This window comes from Sinocyclocheilus rhinocerous, unplaced genomic scaffold (assembly GCF_001515625.1).
Source record: "Sinocyclocheilus rhinocerous isolate Xijiao unplaced genomic scaffold, SAMN03320098_v1.1 scaffold1039, whole genome shotgun sequence".
Lineage (NCBI taxonomy): Eukaryota > Metazoa > Chordata > Actinopteri > Cypriniformes > Cyprinidae > Sinocyclocheilus > Sinocyclocheilus rhinocerous.
The window spans coordinates 827,980-845,253 of NW_015634011.1; the positions used below are offsets into that span (position 1 = coordinate 827,980).

Consider the following 17,274-nt stretch of genomic DNA (forward strand, 5'->3'; position numbering starts at 1 on the left):
ATATATATATATATAAGTATACAGTATGTATACATACATAATTAAATCATATACTAATTAATGAATCAAGTCGTGCAATATTGTGGCAGATAATTAAACTACTAAATAGCGATGCCATATTAAAGTGGCAGTTCACTTTGGCTGTGATTCTGAAGTTTGAGTTGCAAAAAGAAAATATTAAATCTTGGCATGGAATAACAACCATTGGCAATACTTGAAAGTTGAGAACAATATATTGTATACTGCTTATGAAGTAAGGAAAAACAACTAATCATGCTGTAAAGTCTCACAGGTCAATCAGGATCCTTTCATTAGACCATCTGGTTCTTTGATAAGCAAAAACACCACGTTTAAATGAAAGGGACCAATGCATGTACAACATTTTCTCTTCAGTATCAGAAATCAGATGCTCTAGCATGCAACCAGAAAGCAGGTGTTCCTTGTTTCCTTTGAGCATCATGCAAATGTGTTCCTCCGTGACAGCGGCAAACACGAGACGAGGGGAACTGCTTCACACAAGCATGTGACGGCATTGCTCAAGCAGAAGATGAGGCGTTCATTTCAGCGGCATCATGGGAGGCGATATGTGCGCTTCCTCTGGGCCTGACCCCTCTGTTCTAGCAGTCTGGGATTTATTTTATTTTATTTTTTTCTGCATGAATATTTAATAGCTCCCAACCATGCAGCGCTGGCTTTTTTTCATGTGCACACAGAACCTTTGGGAAGATCCTGAAAGCGTCTTTATGTTGATACGCCGCAGTTATGTCATCCATCCAATTCAGCGCTTTCATATTTTTTGCTGTATTGTTAATCAAATAAATGCAACCTTGGTGAGCAGAATAGACTTTTTTTAAAAACATTAAAAAAAAATCTTACCGACCCCAAACATTTGAACAGTAGTGTACAAATTAATATGTCGATTGGCAAAATTTCTGTGTAATGACACCAATGAAAGGACTCCTTTGTCCTGTGTTTGTGCTGCAGTGTTTAGAATAGTTTGCAATGTAGCTTGAGTTTGGTTGGAATACAAGACAAGAAAGTATGACAGTTGACTATTTTAATATTAACAAAACATACATCAATCTTTAATTTCTGTACTCCAAAGGGGGACATTGAACAAGTTTATTTACAGAACAAAGGCCTAACGGGGAGCTCAAAATTCAATTTTGTATCAAACTGTACACAGTGTTTTTAAAAATGAGGGTCTTGGTATTCAGGGCAAGAGATTTGAACACACTGAATTTATCTTCTTTCTGGACTTCTGATAATTGTGCCTGTATTGTTCTTGTGTTTATTTTAAGAGATTTCTGTGGTGCTCATGTTAATATGCTCACAATACCAAACATGTTTGCCAGTAGGGTTGAAATTACTTGGCGTAAATGTAAGTGATGCAAAACTGAATTTTCAGCATCATTACTCCAGACCTCGGTGTCACATAATCCTTCAGAAATCATCCTAATATACTGATGTCCTGTTCAAGAAACATTTCATATTATCAGTGTTGAAAACAGTTGTGCTGCTTCATATTTTGTGAAAAATGCTAAAACCATGTGAGAAGCTGTCTCTCTAAATCATGCCCTTTAAAGTACTGCTTGTAAAAAAATCCATCAATACATTTCAAAACAATTACTGCTGGACACAGTGTGTGTGTGTGTGTGTGTGTGTGTGTGTGTGTGTACCTACTTAACCATATTTTGGGGACAAATTTGTACCCAAAAGTGAGCTAAACCTGACAAATGTGTGTGTGTGTACAGGTTTTTCTACACTGGTGGGGACTTAATCCTGAATACACACCAACTCATTGGGACTTGTGTCACCGTGGGGACCTAAATTGAGAAGCTTATAAATCATACAGAATTAGTTTTTTTTTAGATTGTAAAAATGCATAAAGTTTTCTGAGAGGGGTAGGTTTAGGTGTAGGGTTGGTGTAGGGCGATAGAAAATAGGCGATAGGGGAAGTCGGGGCCTAATGGTTAGAGAGTCGGACTCGTAACCCAAAGGTTGTGGGTTCGAGTCTCGTACCGGCAGGGATTGTAGGTGGGGGGAGTGAATGTACAGAGCTCTCTCCCACCTTCAATACCACGACTGAGGTGCCCTTGAGCAAGGCACCGAACCCCCAACTGCTCCCCGGGCGCCGCAGCAAAAAAATGGCTGCCCACTGCTCCGGGTGTGTGTTCACTGCTGTGTGTGTGCACTTTGGATGGGATAAATGCAGAGCACTAATTTCGAGTATGGGTCACACATGTCACGTCACAAAATACAGTTTGTACAGAATAAAAACCATTACACCTATGGAGAGTCCCTACAAGGATAGTTAACCAGACGTGTGTTTGTGTAAACATGAAAATGGATTTCTTTCAACCTTTATGCCACATATTTGAAAAATATGTAGTTGTGAACATCAGTTATTATCATATTAGCTGTTCAAAAGACATACTTTTCTACTAGATAGACAGGATCTTAACCCATTTAAATCTGCTTCAAGAGGCATGTCCACTTCTGTAGTCTATCAGTTAAAGGAATATTTCACCCAAAAATGAAAACTGTACTCACCCTTCAGGCCATCCAATATGTAGATGAGTTTGTTTCTTCATTGAAACAGATTTCAGATTGTTAGCATTATCAGTTGTTCACCAGTGGATCCTCTGCAGTGAATGGGTGCCGTCAGAATGAGAGTCCAAACAGCTGATAAAAACATCACAATAATCCACGAGTAATCCACACAACTCCCAGTCCATCAATTCTGAAGTGAAAAGCTGCGTGTTTGTAACATTAAGACATGTTTAACTTTAAACTTAAAACGAGTCTTCTATCCATAATATCATTTTCTCCAGTGAAAAAGTTGTCTTGTCTGAATCAGGGGAGATCCAAAACTGATCTAAACAAATATGTGGGTGGATTTTGATGTGAGAGGAAAATATGGGATGGACTTTTTCACTGGATGAAGGATTATTATGGATAATGGACTCAGAAGCAACGGTTTGAAGTTAAAAACGTCTTGGATTTGTTTATTACAAACATATAGCCTTTCTCTTCACAAGACGTTAATTGACGGACTGGAGTTGTGAGGATTACTTGTGGATTACTTGTGTTTTTATCAGCTGTTTGGACTCTCATTCTGACGGCACCCATTCACTGCAAATGATCCATTGGTGAACAAGTGATGTAATGTAAAATTCCTCCAAATCTGATCCCATGAAGAAACAAACTCATCTAAAAGAAAACTCTTGTCATTTTTTGGGGGGAAATCCTTGTTTAAAGTGTTGTGATTAACAATGCTGAAAGATGTAAAGGGAAACCAGACAATTTAGTTAGTGCACTTGACAACAAAGCAGTTGTTTTCTCTTCTTATGTGCTTAACTCTTACTGTTTTGCTAGCGAAACTGGCTGTAATTAAAATGTTCAGCTAAACGTTAAAGCTCTGCGCTGATATATGAACGTCCACAGTGACAGGCACTAAAAAGAAAGAAGCTACATGACGTGCAGCTCATCCTGTTGGGGTTGGCTTTCAGCTCTTGACAGGGAACGCCAAGAAGACGGGTTGTAAAAAGCGCTGAATTAATGTGGAGGGTCGGGCTTAGCGGTGTCAGTCGGTTCAGTGGCGCTTTCATGAGAAAGCAGATGACTAGACAGTGCAATGTGAGGACCATCTCGTCTGGATACATGCATGTGTTTATAAAGGCGTTTTGACATAGTGATGGCAGCTTTCCAAGTCATGCTCTTAATCGGGATGTCCAATGGCTGCAGTGCTCATTTCAGGAGTTTGTTCACAAAGTCAAGAAGAGTACCAAGAAGAAAATGGTTTCACCATGGCATTTTCATTCTAAACATACTGGAAACGCAAATAAATACGTAACAGTCATGTTGACATGATTCTGACTAAGGTAGGGGTTTGGGGAAAATAGATGAAATATAAATATTTTGTAACATTATAAATGTCTTTAATGTCACTTTTAATCAGTTTAATGCGCCATTGCTGAATAAAAGTATTCATTCATATATATATATATATATATGAAATTATTGAAAATTATTGAAAACTTTTGAGAAGTAATCTATGTACAACCAAATACTGATTAAATAAATAAATAAATAAATAAATCCCAGCTAGTTACATTGAATTTTATTCATTTTTGCACATACACTGAACAAAATTATAAACGCAACGCTTTTGTTTTTGCCCCCATTTTTCATGAGCTGAACTCAAAGATCTAAGACTTTTTCTATGTACACAATAGGCCTATTTCTCTCAAATATTGTTCACAAGTCTGTCTAAATCTGTGTTAGTGAGCACTTCTCCTTTGCCGAGATAATCCATCCACCTCACAGGTGTGGCATATCAAGAAGCTCAAAAGTGTTGCGTTTATAATTTTGTTCAGTGTAGGTAGTTGATTAAAGCAATAACTCTTTGCAAGTCATATTAAAGCAATAACTCTTTATAATAAGGATCAGGATTTTAATTTATATGTATGTATTAAGGGAAAGTGTATATTTGTAGATGGCATTATTGGTTTACCATTTTTAATTTAGGCATTTTAATTTTTTGCCTTCACTAGTTAATTTGAATTGGTCGTGCAGTGTGGCAGATTATTATAAAAAATGAATAAATAAATATACACATGCATTGCAAAAAATTGGTGTAGAAACAATGTTCACTCAGAAATTCCTTGTAAGTTTCACAATTAATTACAAAGAAACAAGTAACACTGAATTAAATGTGAAATGTTGAAGTAAAACGTACTCCAATAATTGTTGTATTAACAACTTTGAAACATCTTTTTTTTTTACTGTGTACATTCCATATAGTCTCTTTAATAAGTTTAATAAAAATATTTTTAAAAAGTTATAAAAAAAATAAATGAATAAAAAAAATAATAATAATAAAAATGAAGACAAAAACTGTACTAAAATCCAGTTTAAATTGGTTTTAGATGGCATTTAGCATGTCACACCGCAGGACACGTCAAGTCAACACCCACATGCAAATGCACTCAGTTGGAGTTCAATTGATTTCTGTTGAGCAAATTTCATAACTCAGGTTTTTATCAGTCGAATATCATCTCGGACGAAATGCCACTCGCATGCTGTTTGTATACAGAACGCCAGGGGACGTGTTCCTCACTGTGAATAACACAAACAGTGAAACATCACGCTGTGTAATCCCCCGTCCAATTAGCCAAATCCACTCCACACTTCTAATCTATAGCAGGATGAGAGGAGCGCATTAACACGACTGTGCTCTTTCCCGTTGGGAGGAAGGAGTGCAAGAACAAATAATCCTAATGAGGAGCTCTGACCTATACAAGGCTCAGATTTTCACATGGCTCTGCCTGCTAACACTGTTCTGAGGGGTCGTGGTGGGCCCCCGAACTTCACAAGGAATGCTTGAGGGGACGTGATTCGCCAGCCATTTGATCAGATGCTAAGAAGGGTCACCAAAGCCGGCCTTATATGAAGCGGCGAGGGTGCATTTGGTATGTGGAGCTGAAAGCGAGTGGCTTGCATGACTGGTTCAACTGGCATTTGACATCACTTCCAAGATCTCGGGCTTCGGGGATGGGTGAGCTGTAGACACAAGAGACGAGGCTGTAAACTTGGTTTTCACTGTTAAAGAAGTCGGAAGTGCCTTTTAACTTTTAACATTGTAAATGCTTAGTTCAGGTCAGCTCGTGAAATACTGCAGTGTGATGTATTTCCACATAAAAACAGGATATTAAAATATAGGATGGAATTTTAAGCTTTTGTAAATAATAAATTTACAGAAATGTAAAAGAAACATATGTTCATGGGTTTTTATATTGAGTGATTTTGAAAGATTTTTGACTCCACTGGTATTTTTGATAAACTTTATATGTAACTTAACAAGTGAAACAGGATTTATTTATTTACTTATAATATAATGTGCACTAATGAACTGTGCATGATAAGAACCAGAACATGTATTATGAAAGTACTTTTAGAAAGACTTTATACAATAACTTAAATAATGTGCATTAGCGTGCCACGGGAAAAGAGAAGATTTAAAATCATACTGACTTTCAGTAACAATGGCAATAACATCAGAAAATATATTGTGTGTTTTATTGCACTGAAATTATCTGCAAACTGCAATGTGAACAATCCTTCAACATAGCAATCATTTCAAAAGGATCTTTTGTTTGCTATGATTATTGCATGCCCTTTGCAGTCTTCTCCATAATTAATTATCCTGTTATTCTAGTCATGCAATCCTTAACATATCATTACGTAGGTAAGGACCTCACAGCATTGTTGGGGTTGGGGGGACTCAACAGGGAATAAAATCATTATAAATTGGGACATGTCATTTCCTAAACTTTCTAATAGAGGGCAGTTGCAGGGGAATTTTGAAGGTTGAAAGTCGCATGTAGACCTGGCCAGCAATGATGGGTCCTGCTTAGATTCCCCTGTGAGCCAGAGAACTATCATAAATGGTACCGAGCACATTTCGAACCACAATGATGGATTGTACCCACCAAACATTTCCTCCTATTTTAAGTGAAAAGGAGTCCAGAGGCTAAACTCCATATAGGCACATTTATATCCATTTGATATAAAACAGACTGTTCTGACCCACCTATTCTTATGACATATGTTCAAAAATGAATAGCAGATAGCAAACATGCACCAATTGAAGTGATATAGCCAGAGAACCAGAAATTATTTTAAACTGAAGATTTGTTCTTTTGTGTGTTGATCTGCTTTGATTCTGTCATTTAAATTTTTCTACACACACACACACACACACACACACACACACACTTTGAAAAAAAGTTTGCTTACTCTACCAAACCAGCTAATTTTGGTTAAGCAAAGAACAGACTTGTAGTTGAATTAATTAGACTACATTACATGAAAAATAAATCAATTTATGACTTTTTCCTCTACTCTGGCTAGTTACTGCCATACTACTGCCATAGTAATTACAGCGACGCATTCACAGAAAATAAGGATGCTCTTCTACGGATAACACAGTATGACATCTCAGCTGTTGTTGTCTAGACTGTTACAGAAAATGCCCTGATGCTTTCTGAATGAGTTCTACAGATGAATAATACACCACCTTTTCCCACATTTTGACTGCAAATAAATGTACTCACCTTCAAGTCATTCCAAACCTGTATGACTTTGGCCGAGTATAAAATGAAATTTTTTATTATCAATTTATTTATTTTAATTTTAAACTTTGAACTATTCCTTTAAACCTCTCTAATGCTTTAGCCCATAACATCTTGTCATTGAGGAGCTGTAGATTTGCTCGTAACCCACGTGTCGAGCCGTGGCACATGTAGGGAATGATGCCCAGCGTTCAGACTCTGCTGTCTGGCTGTTGTTGAACTCGGACTCATGTTGAGCAATGGGGCCCAAGTGAATAACAGTTCCTGCCCTTAACTCATCCCTTCTGGCAGGCCTGTGTGCTAATGATCTGTGTGGCCGAATGGTTAGATGATCCGCAGCCTGTCCCAGCGCGCAATTCTTGCCCAATATACAGCCACTCACTTACCGCTAACATAAGGCTTCTCTTAATACACAGCACGTATTTTAATACACCTTTGAAACATGAGTTGGTTTATTTATTCATATGCATGCTTGGCACGCTCTCTACTGTCTGGGGAGTCTTTCTATCTCTCTCTCTCTCTCTCTATCTCTCTCTCTCAGAGGTTCAGCAGCATCTAGTGGTCTTGCTGGAAAGAAATGTTTGTGTGAATAACATTTATTTTTCTCACCGTTGCCTTAGTGGTGTTTATGCAACGTCCTGCAAAACAGTAGTTGCTGAATAGTACCTTTTCTCAAATCTGTTTGTGCAAATCATTATGCTTTCTTTGGTTTTGCTCTGAATACATGCAAATAAATAAATGTATAGTTGCATGCATTCATGAAACACGGGCAGAACAAACTTGTGTGTGAATTTATCATAAAAATGCATAAATTGAAACTGGATGAATGCAATAGTAAGTTAAAAGTAATGTAAGCATTTTGCAAACAATATAAAAAGTACTTGCGTAAGTTGAAACGATCTATGTGATATCACAGTTTACATTATAATGGTTTTATGAATTAACACATAACTATAAAACAGATTGCTACAATTTATGTAAGAAAGATTTTATAAACAATCTATGTAGAACGCTAAAATGATTAGTCTTAAGGCCCATTCACAACAAGGACGATAACTATAATGATAAAAATATAGTTTTACAAATATGATGATAATGGCACAGAGGAACAATATCATGGGAATCACGTGTATTACTATTTATTTTTTCCAGATGATGAGTGATAAAAACATTGACAGCCAATCAGAATACATCCTGCTTTAAAAAACTCAAGCATTTAAAGCGACAGACATCAAAACTGCAGTGTGTACTTATAATGAACAAAATGTTACCTTGCGTGGTGTGGATGCTAATGTAGTTACCATTTATGTTGTGATACTTTATTTACCCATTTATGCAATAACATATTTTAAATGTTTGATAATGTAACTTGCACAGAATTTGTGAATCATTATACCAACAGTTTGCGAAGAAATACATTTTAGTCATCCTTCATACATGAGGCATGTACTTTACAGTTTGTGTGAAATATTTGAAATGAGCCGTATTATTTTTTTTATTGTTTTATTTATAATTATTTTTTGTATTACAAATTTTCATTTAGATTTTTAATAATTACTTTAAATGCATAAATTGAAAAAGCATTAATTTTTCTGTTGTTTCTTTTTTACAAAATAGTTTTTATTATTATTATTTGTAATTAATTATTAATTTTTATTACAAAATATTTTTAATTACTGTAAAATCATAAATGATTTGTGAGAAGCATTCTTTTTTCTGTTGTTTTTTATTTTGTTTTTAATCAAATGTATAATTATTATTTTTATTTATTTATTTATTTGTATTACAAGATGTTTATATATTACTGTAAAATCATACATTATTTGTGAGAATAATTATTTTTATAATTATTATTTTTTTATTTTTTATTTTTTTGTGTGTGTGTGTGTGTGTGTGAGACTTACCATGGCTATCATGGTCAGTATGTAAAGAGAAATGTATCATCCATTTATTTGTTACATAAAGTTAATCTAATCCCATATGTACCCAGTCTAACAAAAACATCACCATATATGTATCATATATGTACATTATACATATATAACATAGCAACTATCTTTGCTGTACATTTCACTGTTGTGTGTTTATCTCGACAGCCTCATAAAGCATCCATGCTAAGGTGTTAATATCAGTATCCAGCCTAACACCTTGTGAATGCTAACCAAAAGCACAGTGAAACTGCTCCAGATCTCTGCAGGCCATGCACACAGATTAGCACTTCAAAAAGGGCAAAGCGGTCTCCAACTCTGACATGCCGTCAATACACATTCTTTAATGTCGTGCCTCTGGCTGTTGCTGTTGACTCCGCAGATAACCTCGGCGTCATTTAGCACAGCTTATTTCTGCAGAACGTGACATCCAGCACCTTTTAATCCAATTATGTCATTATTATATGTCAGAAACCTAATATACTCGCATGATGACAGATACAGGATGTGTACATGTTTCCTGTGCCAACAAGAATTAATGTGAATTAGCATGGGATATTTATGGCAAATTGCATAATGATTATTCCAGGGCTCTGGTACTCAAACATGTCTAATATCAGAAAATAACTAAAAAACAACAACTCCACATCAAGGATCAAAGCTGCGTTCAACACAATAAAAAATACAATAGTAAATTCCTGACAGTAATGAAGTACAATCTTTTCCTCTTGTTTTCCAGTAATATATATATATAAGCAAGATCGATTTGCTCTGAATTTACTTTTCAGAAAGGATATTAAAGGAATAGTTCACCCAAAAAGGAACATTTGCAGAAGATTTACTCACCCTCAGGCCATTCCAAGATGTAGATGAGTTTGTTCATCAGAATAGCTTTGGAGAAATTCAGCATTACATCACTTTCTCACCAATGGATCCTCTGCGGTGAATGGGTGCCGTCAGAATGAGAGAACAAACAGCTGATAAAAACATCACATTAATCCACCAGTAATCCACATGACTCCAGTCCATTGATTAATATCTTGTTAAGTGAAAAGCTGTGTGTTTGCAAGAAGCAAATCCATCAAGACGTTTTTAACTTTAATCAGCTGTTTGGACTCTCATTCCGATGGCACCCATTCACTGCAGAAGATCATATTGATGTAATGCTACATTTCTCCAAATTTGTTTGCATGAAGAAACAAACACATCTATAACTAAAATGATAAATATAATATGTTTAAAAATGGTTCTAATCATTCTGGAATTAAAAATACTTCACATAGAATGCTAAAATAATTGAGAATTGTGCTGAAACCCTAACACGAGTCACGCGACAGGACCTTTATTACCTCCTAGAGTAGCATTTACAGTATCTTGCATCAGATCAGTCAGAACCCTGCACTGATAAGCATCAATCTGTTTACTTTCTGGAGTGTGGTGCATTTCATTAATAAAATCAATATACACACGTCTGAAGCTCTGGGCCCAGATTTGGTGATGTACCAGAAGGCAAGACTTTATCGATGATTCTGTAATGTCTCAGCACAACCTAATTTTCTCTTGCACAAAAGGTAGTAACAGTATAATGTAGATAAATAATAGAATATGCCTTTGGTTGATTGAAGACCGTCTGGGGCCATTTTACTTTGACCTAGAAGGTACACCTCATACAAACCAGAATAAGTGAGTATATTATCTACTAAACCCTCGATGGAAGTTTTTTTAAAGGAATCTGTTCATCTTCACTAGGTTTAGCTACACAGAAAGAATAGGTTAGCACATTTTCTGTGGAAAAAAACTTGCACCATGATTCTAGGCTAATGCTAGGGTAATCTTGCAAGGTGAATTTATAGTATTTATTGTACTATTTTGTTTTATGGTCCATCTAGGAAGATTAAACGATCTAATCGCTTAGAAAAAGTAACAGGCCACATGAAACATTCATGTCTTTACCACTAACGCTGTGGACCGAGTTACGAAACAAACTGTATTATTCAAGCAATATCACACGAGCAAGAGCGTTTGTTTACAGCAGTTCAATAAACAAGAAGTTAATATTGAGTAACTTAAAGTTTTGACACACTACCACTAGTTAGTTTGTATATTGTTGCTCCACCAATGAAAATAGTTCCAGAGTTGTGTGTCTCCGAGCAAGAGAAACATGTTTTCTTCCTGAATGATTCAGCATTTCTGAGCGAATCAATTGAATGAATGATTCAATGACTCACTCACAAAGACAGTCAGGTATTTTGTCCCTAAGTGAATCTGTGTTTGTGAATGCTTCAGTTCATTGGTTAAGTGTAGGGATGAAATGGTTACCGGTTTGACAATAAACCACGATAAAAAGTCCTGACGGTTAGTATTACCGTTTCATGTTTCACATTTTTGAAAAACCCGCTGTAAATACTGCTCAGCAAATGCAAAGTTAGTAACAGTCTCACGCAGATGCAACATGCAGCATAGGTTTCATTTTATGTGAAAACATGATGGAAGGCAGAGTGCAGAGAGAAATTATATGAAAGAATGTTTGAATGAATGAATTAAATGAATGCATAAGGGGGAGCTGACAGTATTTAGAAAAGTTTCCAAGGTTTGCTTTTCATCTTCCCCCTGTGTAATGTCTTACCTCTTAATAAAGTAGTGTTTTATAAGTGCATCACTGCTTTGTTTACAGAGGTTACTAGAAAACAGCTCTATTCCTGCTTTTCCATATGCGCCACCTACTGTCAGACAGTTGATTTACATATTCATTCAGCCTGTCTGCCATTTTTTTCAGACCAATGCAACAATTTGACTACATTTTTGCTGTAAATCGAAAATCTACAGCAAAATGTTGCTGTAAAAATCTGTAAACCCGTTGATGAAAACAAGCTAATATGCATTCTAAAAATCTCAACACTTCAAATAATAAGGTAGCCTTAGAATTATTTATGAAGCAGGTAAAATGCCTGTAATTAACTCATCCTTTTCTTAAAATGATTTAAAGGCTGAAATGCGATGTTTTTCATTTTATAAAACTTTTTTTTTTTTTTTTTTTTTGAACATAGTACATTTTAGTGGATAGTACAAGGTGTATGTCACCCAAACAATATATTTTTGTTTATTTAAAATATGGCCATCATTTTTAATGTTATTATTTTCATGTTTATAAAAACAAAAAGTGCATAATGTTGCTAATTTTATTTGTCATTTGTGTGTGAGTATGTTTTGAACCTTTCCAGCACATTTTAACAATAAAACGTGAGCATTCATTTCTAGTTAAGCTTTGCTCCTGAATGAATCATTGTTTTGAACGAATTGATTAAATTAATGACTGAATTAATCAGTTTAGTGAATGATTCCATAATAGGCTAATAAAGATAGCGAGTTGTTTTGTTCATAACTGAATCAGTGTTTTTAAGCAAATTGTTTGAATGAATCACTGACTCACTTGTCTCCACTTACTGGTGCAATGATGTAACTCGCAGAAAGAGTCACTGAAAAGACTGTAATTGTAATTTTATTATAATTTTAAGAAATAATAATAGTGATTCTTGCCTTAACAAGCACTGCTAGCCAATAAATAGTAGAAATATTGTGCATGTAAGATGGCGCCGACGCTGATGGCTGCCTCCGTGGCGTGCTCCGCAGTTGTTTTTATGTTTTTGTTAGTTTGTCCTGTCTTGTCTAGAAAGTTGAAGAACAGCAACCATTTAATAAGGCATGTTATGAGTGAAATAGACAACCAGTGACACGTCTAACAACTGACTAGACATTTCTAGGCAATTTTTTACAGATAAATCTTGGCATAATGCCTGCAAATAAGTCCAATTTATGAACCTCTCACTACGCCATGGTGGGTTGAGAAGAGATTCCAGAGATCCCGTTCAGTCAGTTTGAAAATCAGTCCTTCTGGTTGGTACAGAAAATACCATCACAACCACCTGGTCCCCATTGAATTATCTAACAGTGTTGAAACTGAAAAAGTGAACTGTGCGGCGAGCCAGAATGAGATTTCCATGCAAATTGTTCCATGCTCATCTTTCCCTCCTTTATAATAATCCCAACTCAATCCATCCCCCAGTTCAAACTGTGCCTAAATCTTCATTCTCTCTATGCATTTTTGTGGTGTTGCATATGCTAATCTGATTCTCTGTGTTTGATTCCAGGTGATCGACATTAAGGAGAAGCTGAAGGAGTCGAAGAAATTCTGGTCGTCGCTGCCAGACAGCATCTGTGCAGAGGACGAAATGACTGACCCAGATGAGGAGCAGTGCTGGAACAGTCACACAAAGGGAAGGTACGACGGTCACCTTCAGACACAGATTCCCTTGGGTCACATTGCAGATTGTTGTGTTTCAATGACACTTTCCATGGTAATTGTTTTAGCAATATTAGGTAATAGGCAAATACAAAACACACTGTTGGCACAATACAAGGTTGCGGTAGATTGTTCAATAAATCCAAATAAATGTATTGAAACAAATTAATTTCAAATATAATTTACCCTTCTATTTTTATTCTTTTTTAAAATTTTATTCTAGGCAGAAACTGGTTGCATAGTGTTTTGGTTTATAATATTCAATATTATAATCATTCAAAATAAATTTATTTTAAATTATAAGAGAAGTTTGACTATCATTTTTGAAAATTCAAGCTTGCATCACAGGAATATTATGAAAAATTACATTTTAAATATACTCAAATAGAATATTGTAATAATAATTAACAGTATTACTGTCTTACTGTATTTTTGCCTTGGTGAACAAAGGAGACTTCTTTAAAAAAAAAAATCACTTACCGACCCCAAACTTTTGAATTGTTGTGTATATTAATAATATATGAAGTTGAGCTGTTTGGAACATCTACATTGACAAGCTGTTATTAAGCACATTAATTTAGTGTGATTGATTTGTTTTTTTTTTTAAATGGGGCAAGACTCAGAAAAAAACAATGAGACACAATGAAATGTGTATATATATATTGTGTGTGTGTGTGTGTGTGTGTGTGTGTAGAATAAAAAGCAATTAAACCTTTTGAATGGATTGAGAGACCTGTGGTTTTAAAGTAGCTTCAGTTCATCTCACTTCATCTCATTGGAATATGCCATGATGTCTGTCACTCCGTCTCCCAGCCTTTGACAATAAGCCAGACGGCTTGGCAGAAAACCCGTTCACTTTTCAGTCCTCCACGAGTGATAATATCAGCAGATGGTGCCATGTAAGATGTGTTTCATTTTCTTTCCAAGCGGCCTCATCATGTAAATGACCCTTACTGTGTGAAGACTGTTTTTTTTTTAAGTACCTAAAAGACAAATTAACACAAATGATAAGAGCAGGTGGAGATAAAATACATGTGATTTGATTTTTATTATTTCTTTTTTTCTTTTTCTTTTTTATTTTTTGTCTGTTAGATCTGTTCTCTATGGAATACAACAGTCTCATTATTGGCTAATTACTGCTTAAAAACCACATGGATTGAATTTGAATAGAAGCACATTTGTGAAGCCGCAACCTGGGAGCATTCAACAAGTTTCATTTATTTTTCCACAAAGCACCACCTGAAATATTAATTAGCCACAAACAATTACCTCCCACTAAAGCGCTTATTAGGAGATTAGATCTCAATAGTGTTCGATGCATGCATAATGCTGCAACATGTGTTTATACTGACTCACGGGGTCGAGATAAAGAGGCAGAAATTCAGTAAAGGCAAAATGATATATGCAATTAATTCAGTGTGAATCACAGACTCTACAAACTTCTTTATGTGGATCATTCGAAAATATAATTGTGGCTATACTTTCTTATTTTAAATTTTATCCTTTTTTATTTAGTTTTAGGTAGAAACTGGTAATGTTTGGATTTATAATGTTCAATAAATTCAAGTAAACGTATTTAAATAAATTAGTTTTGACTATAATTTTTTATTTTAATCCTGTTCACAGTTACCTTTTTAATTTTATTTTAGACAGAAACTGGTTGCATAGTGTTTCAATAAATTCAAATAAATGTATTTAAATAAAGTTGAACTATAATTTTTCATTTTAAACTTCATCGCAGCTACCTTTTTTATTTTTATTTTAGGCAGGATCTGGTTGCTTGGATTCATAATGTTTAATAAATTAAAATAAATGTATTTAAATAAATTCAATAATTTATAGATTGAGAATCTCCCACTGACATTGTTAGAATGATGATCCATTAATTTACAACATTGTTATTACAGCATTTGCATACTGCATTGTGATTTCTTTTAAATGTATTTTCATATTGTATGTTCATATTATATATTATTTTCAATTTATTTTCATTTCATATTTATGCTAATGTCCATCTTTATATAAACATGTACCAGAACTATCTGTTTTACAATAAATTTTAGCTCAAAGCGTTTCTGATTTGCTTAACTAAAACGTTAACACATTTATTAGCTACCTTGCAAGCACAACATTTCCTTCAAGAAATGCAGATCTAGTTGTAATGTTTGCACCTTTACAACCAAGGTGATTTTCACGCTATAGGTGAAAGTGCAGCCTGCAGCCTCACATTATTCTTGTGTTATACAACGCAGGGCGATGCGAAAACGCTGACTTCTGATGCATATAGTGCAAGTGAATATTGCAAATGAAGTCATTCTGCACACAATGTAGAGCTGCAGGGCATGTTAATGTGAATGTGAGAGGTGCTGATCCTGCTAAAGTTGCTCCTGATAGGGTCATGCTTGAGTCAACAACAACACTTGATCACGTGACCGCCTCAAATGCACCAAAAAATACACCTGTTTAAGGTTTTATTATAATCGGCTGTAGAAAATTAATTTCAAGGCATGTAATTTGGGCATGTGTTTGATAATGATTGTGAGAAATAATGATTTTTGTTTAATTTAATAGGTTTTTGTACATAAATGCATTTGCATTTGATTTGTAATCAAATATAGATTTATATCAATTCATAGATTAAAAAAAGTGAATTTATGTGTTTGTTGAACCCCAACTGTGAACAATTGTGATTAAAATATTCCCACCAAATGTTTTGTTGTTGATTTCCAGATATTTCCCTGAAGTTGTAAAAGATGGTCTTACGAACCAGCTCAATAACCCAGAGGTGGAAGTGGACATCACTAGACCAGACACCTTCATCAGACAGCAGATCATGACCCTGCGAGTGATGACCAACAAGCTGCGAAACGCCTACAATGGCAAAGACGTCTACTTCCAAGACTCCAGTAAGTCACTTCAGTATAGATAATGCACCCTGATATGCAAAAAGGCCTAACATTTTCAAAACTGTCAAGAAAAACTTTCCATCATCCCATAGGAAAGAAAAATCAAAAGTGAGATCTCTTTAACATCTCATATATTTCTCCTAGACAGAAATGAGGTTACTTTAAGATCGAATTGAGATTTTTGCTTGAGTCTCCTGCTTCTCAAACTTGTCTCCTGAGACAAAAACTCTAACACTCTCACAATGGTCTCCTTTAACGCTTTAAAAGAGATCTCAACAACATCACACACTGTGCTCAAACATTTCTCCTAGTCTAAAGACTCTGGTGGTCTGATATTTGTCTTGAGATCTCTTCTAAACTTTAGAGGAGACAAATGTGAGAGATCCAGTGTCTCTAGCTAAGGAGAAATGTCTGAGCACAGTGTGTGATGTTGTTGAGATCTCTTCTAAAACTTTAAATGAGACAAATATGAGACCATCATAGTCTTTAGACAAGGAGAAATATTTGAGCACAGTGTGTGATGTTGTTGAGATCTCTTATAAAGCTTTAAAGGAGACCATTGTGAGAGTGTTAGAGTTTTTGTCTCAGGAGACAAGTTTGAGAAGCAGGCGATTCAAGCAAAAGTTTCCATTCCATCTTAAAGTAACCTCATTTCTGTCTAGGATAAATATTTGAAATGTTAAAGAGATGTTTTTTTATTTTATTTTCCTTCGCTCTGCTTAGCTTCAATGTCATTTATCCTCACCATTTCAATCAAAGACAATACATGCATTGTCATATTTGAAGTTGTTTTATGTAGACAGTGTTTTATTGCACAATGATTTAACAGAGGAAACCATAACCTTTATTTACATACATGCACAAATGGGCTGTACAAGACCAAATTGTAATGCTAAACAAAGAAAACAAACAAAAAAAAAAACACTGGTACACTGGTATAGTGTTACATTTGTTAAAAAAAGGTATTGCTCTTATACTAAACATCTTGCACTTGTAAGTCCTTT

The 17,274-nt window shown here is 35.1% G+C and overlaps 1 protein-coding gene across 1 annotated transcript in view; it reads left to right on the forward strand.

The window, feature by feature from the left end:
- Window positions 1-17,274, forward strand: part of LOC107744956 (glypican-6-like) — a 220,184-nt gene that overhangs the window by 195,947 nt on the left and 6,963 nt on the right. Inside the window, exons 7-8 of the mRNA XM_016558783.1 lie at window positions 13,213-13,343; window positions 16,095-16,270. Coding sequence (XP_016414269.1) covers window positions 13,213-13,343; window positions 16,095-16,270 — 307 coding nt within the window. The remainder of the gene's footprint in view (window positions 1-13,212; window positions 13,344-16,094; window positions 16,271-17,274) is intronic.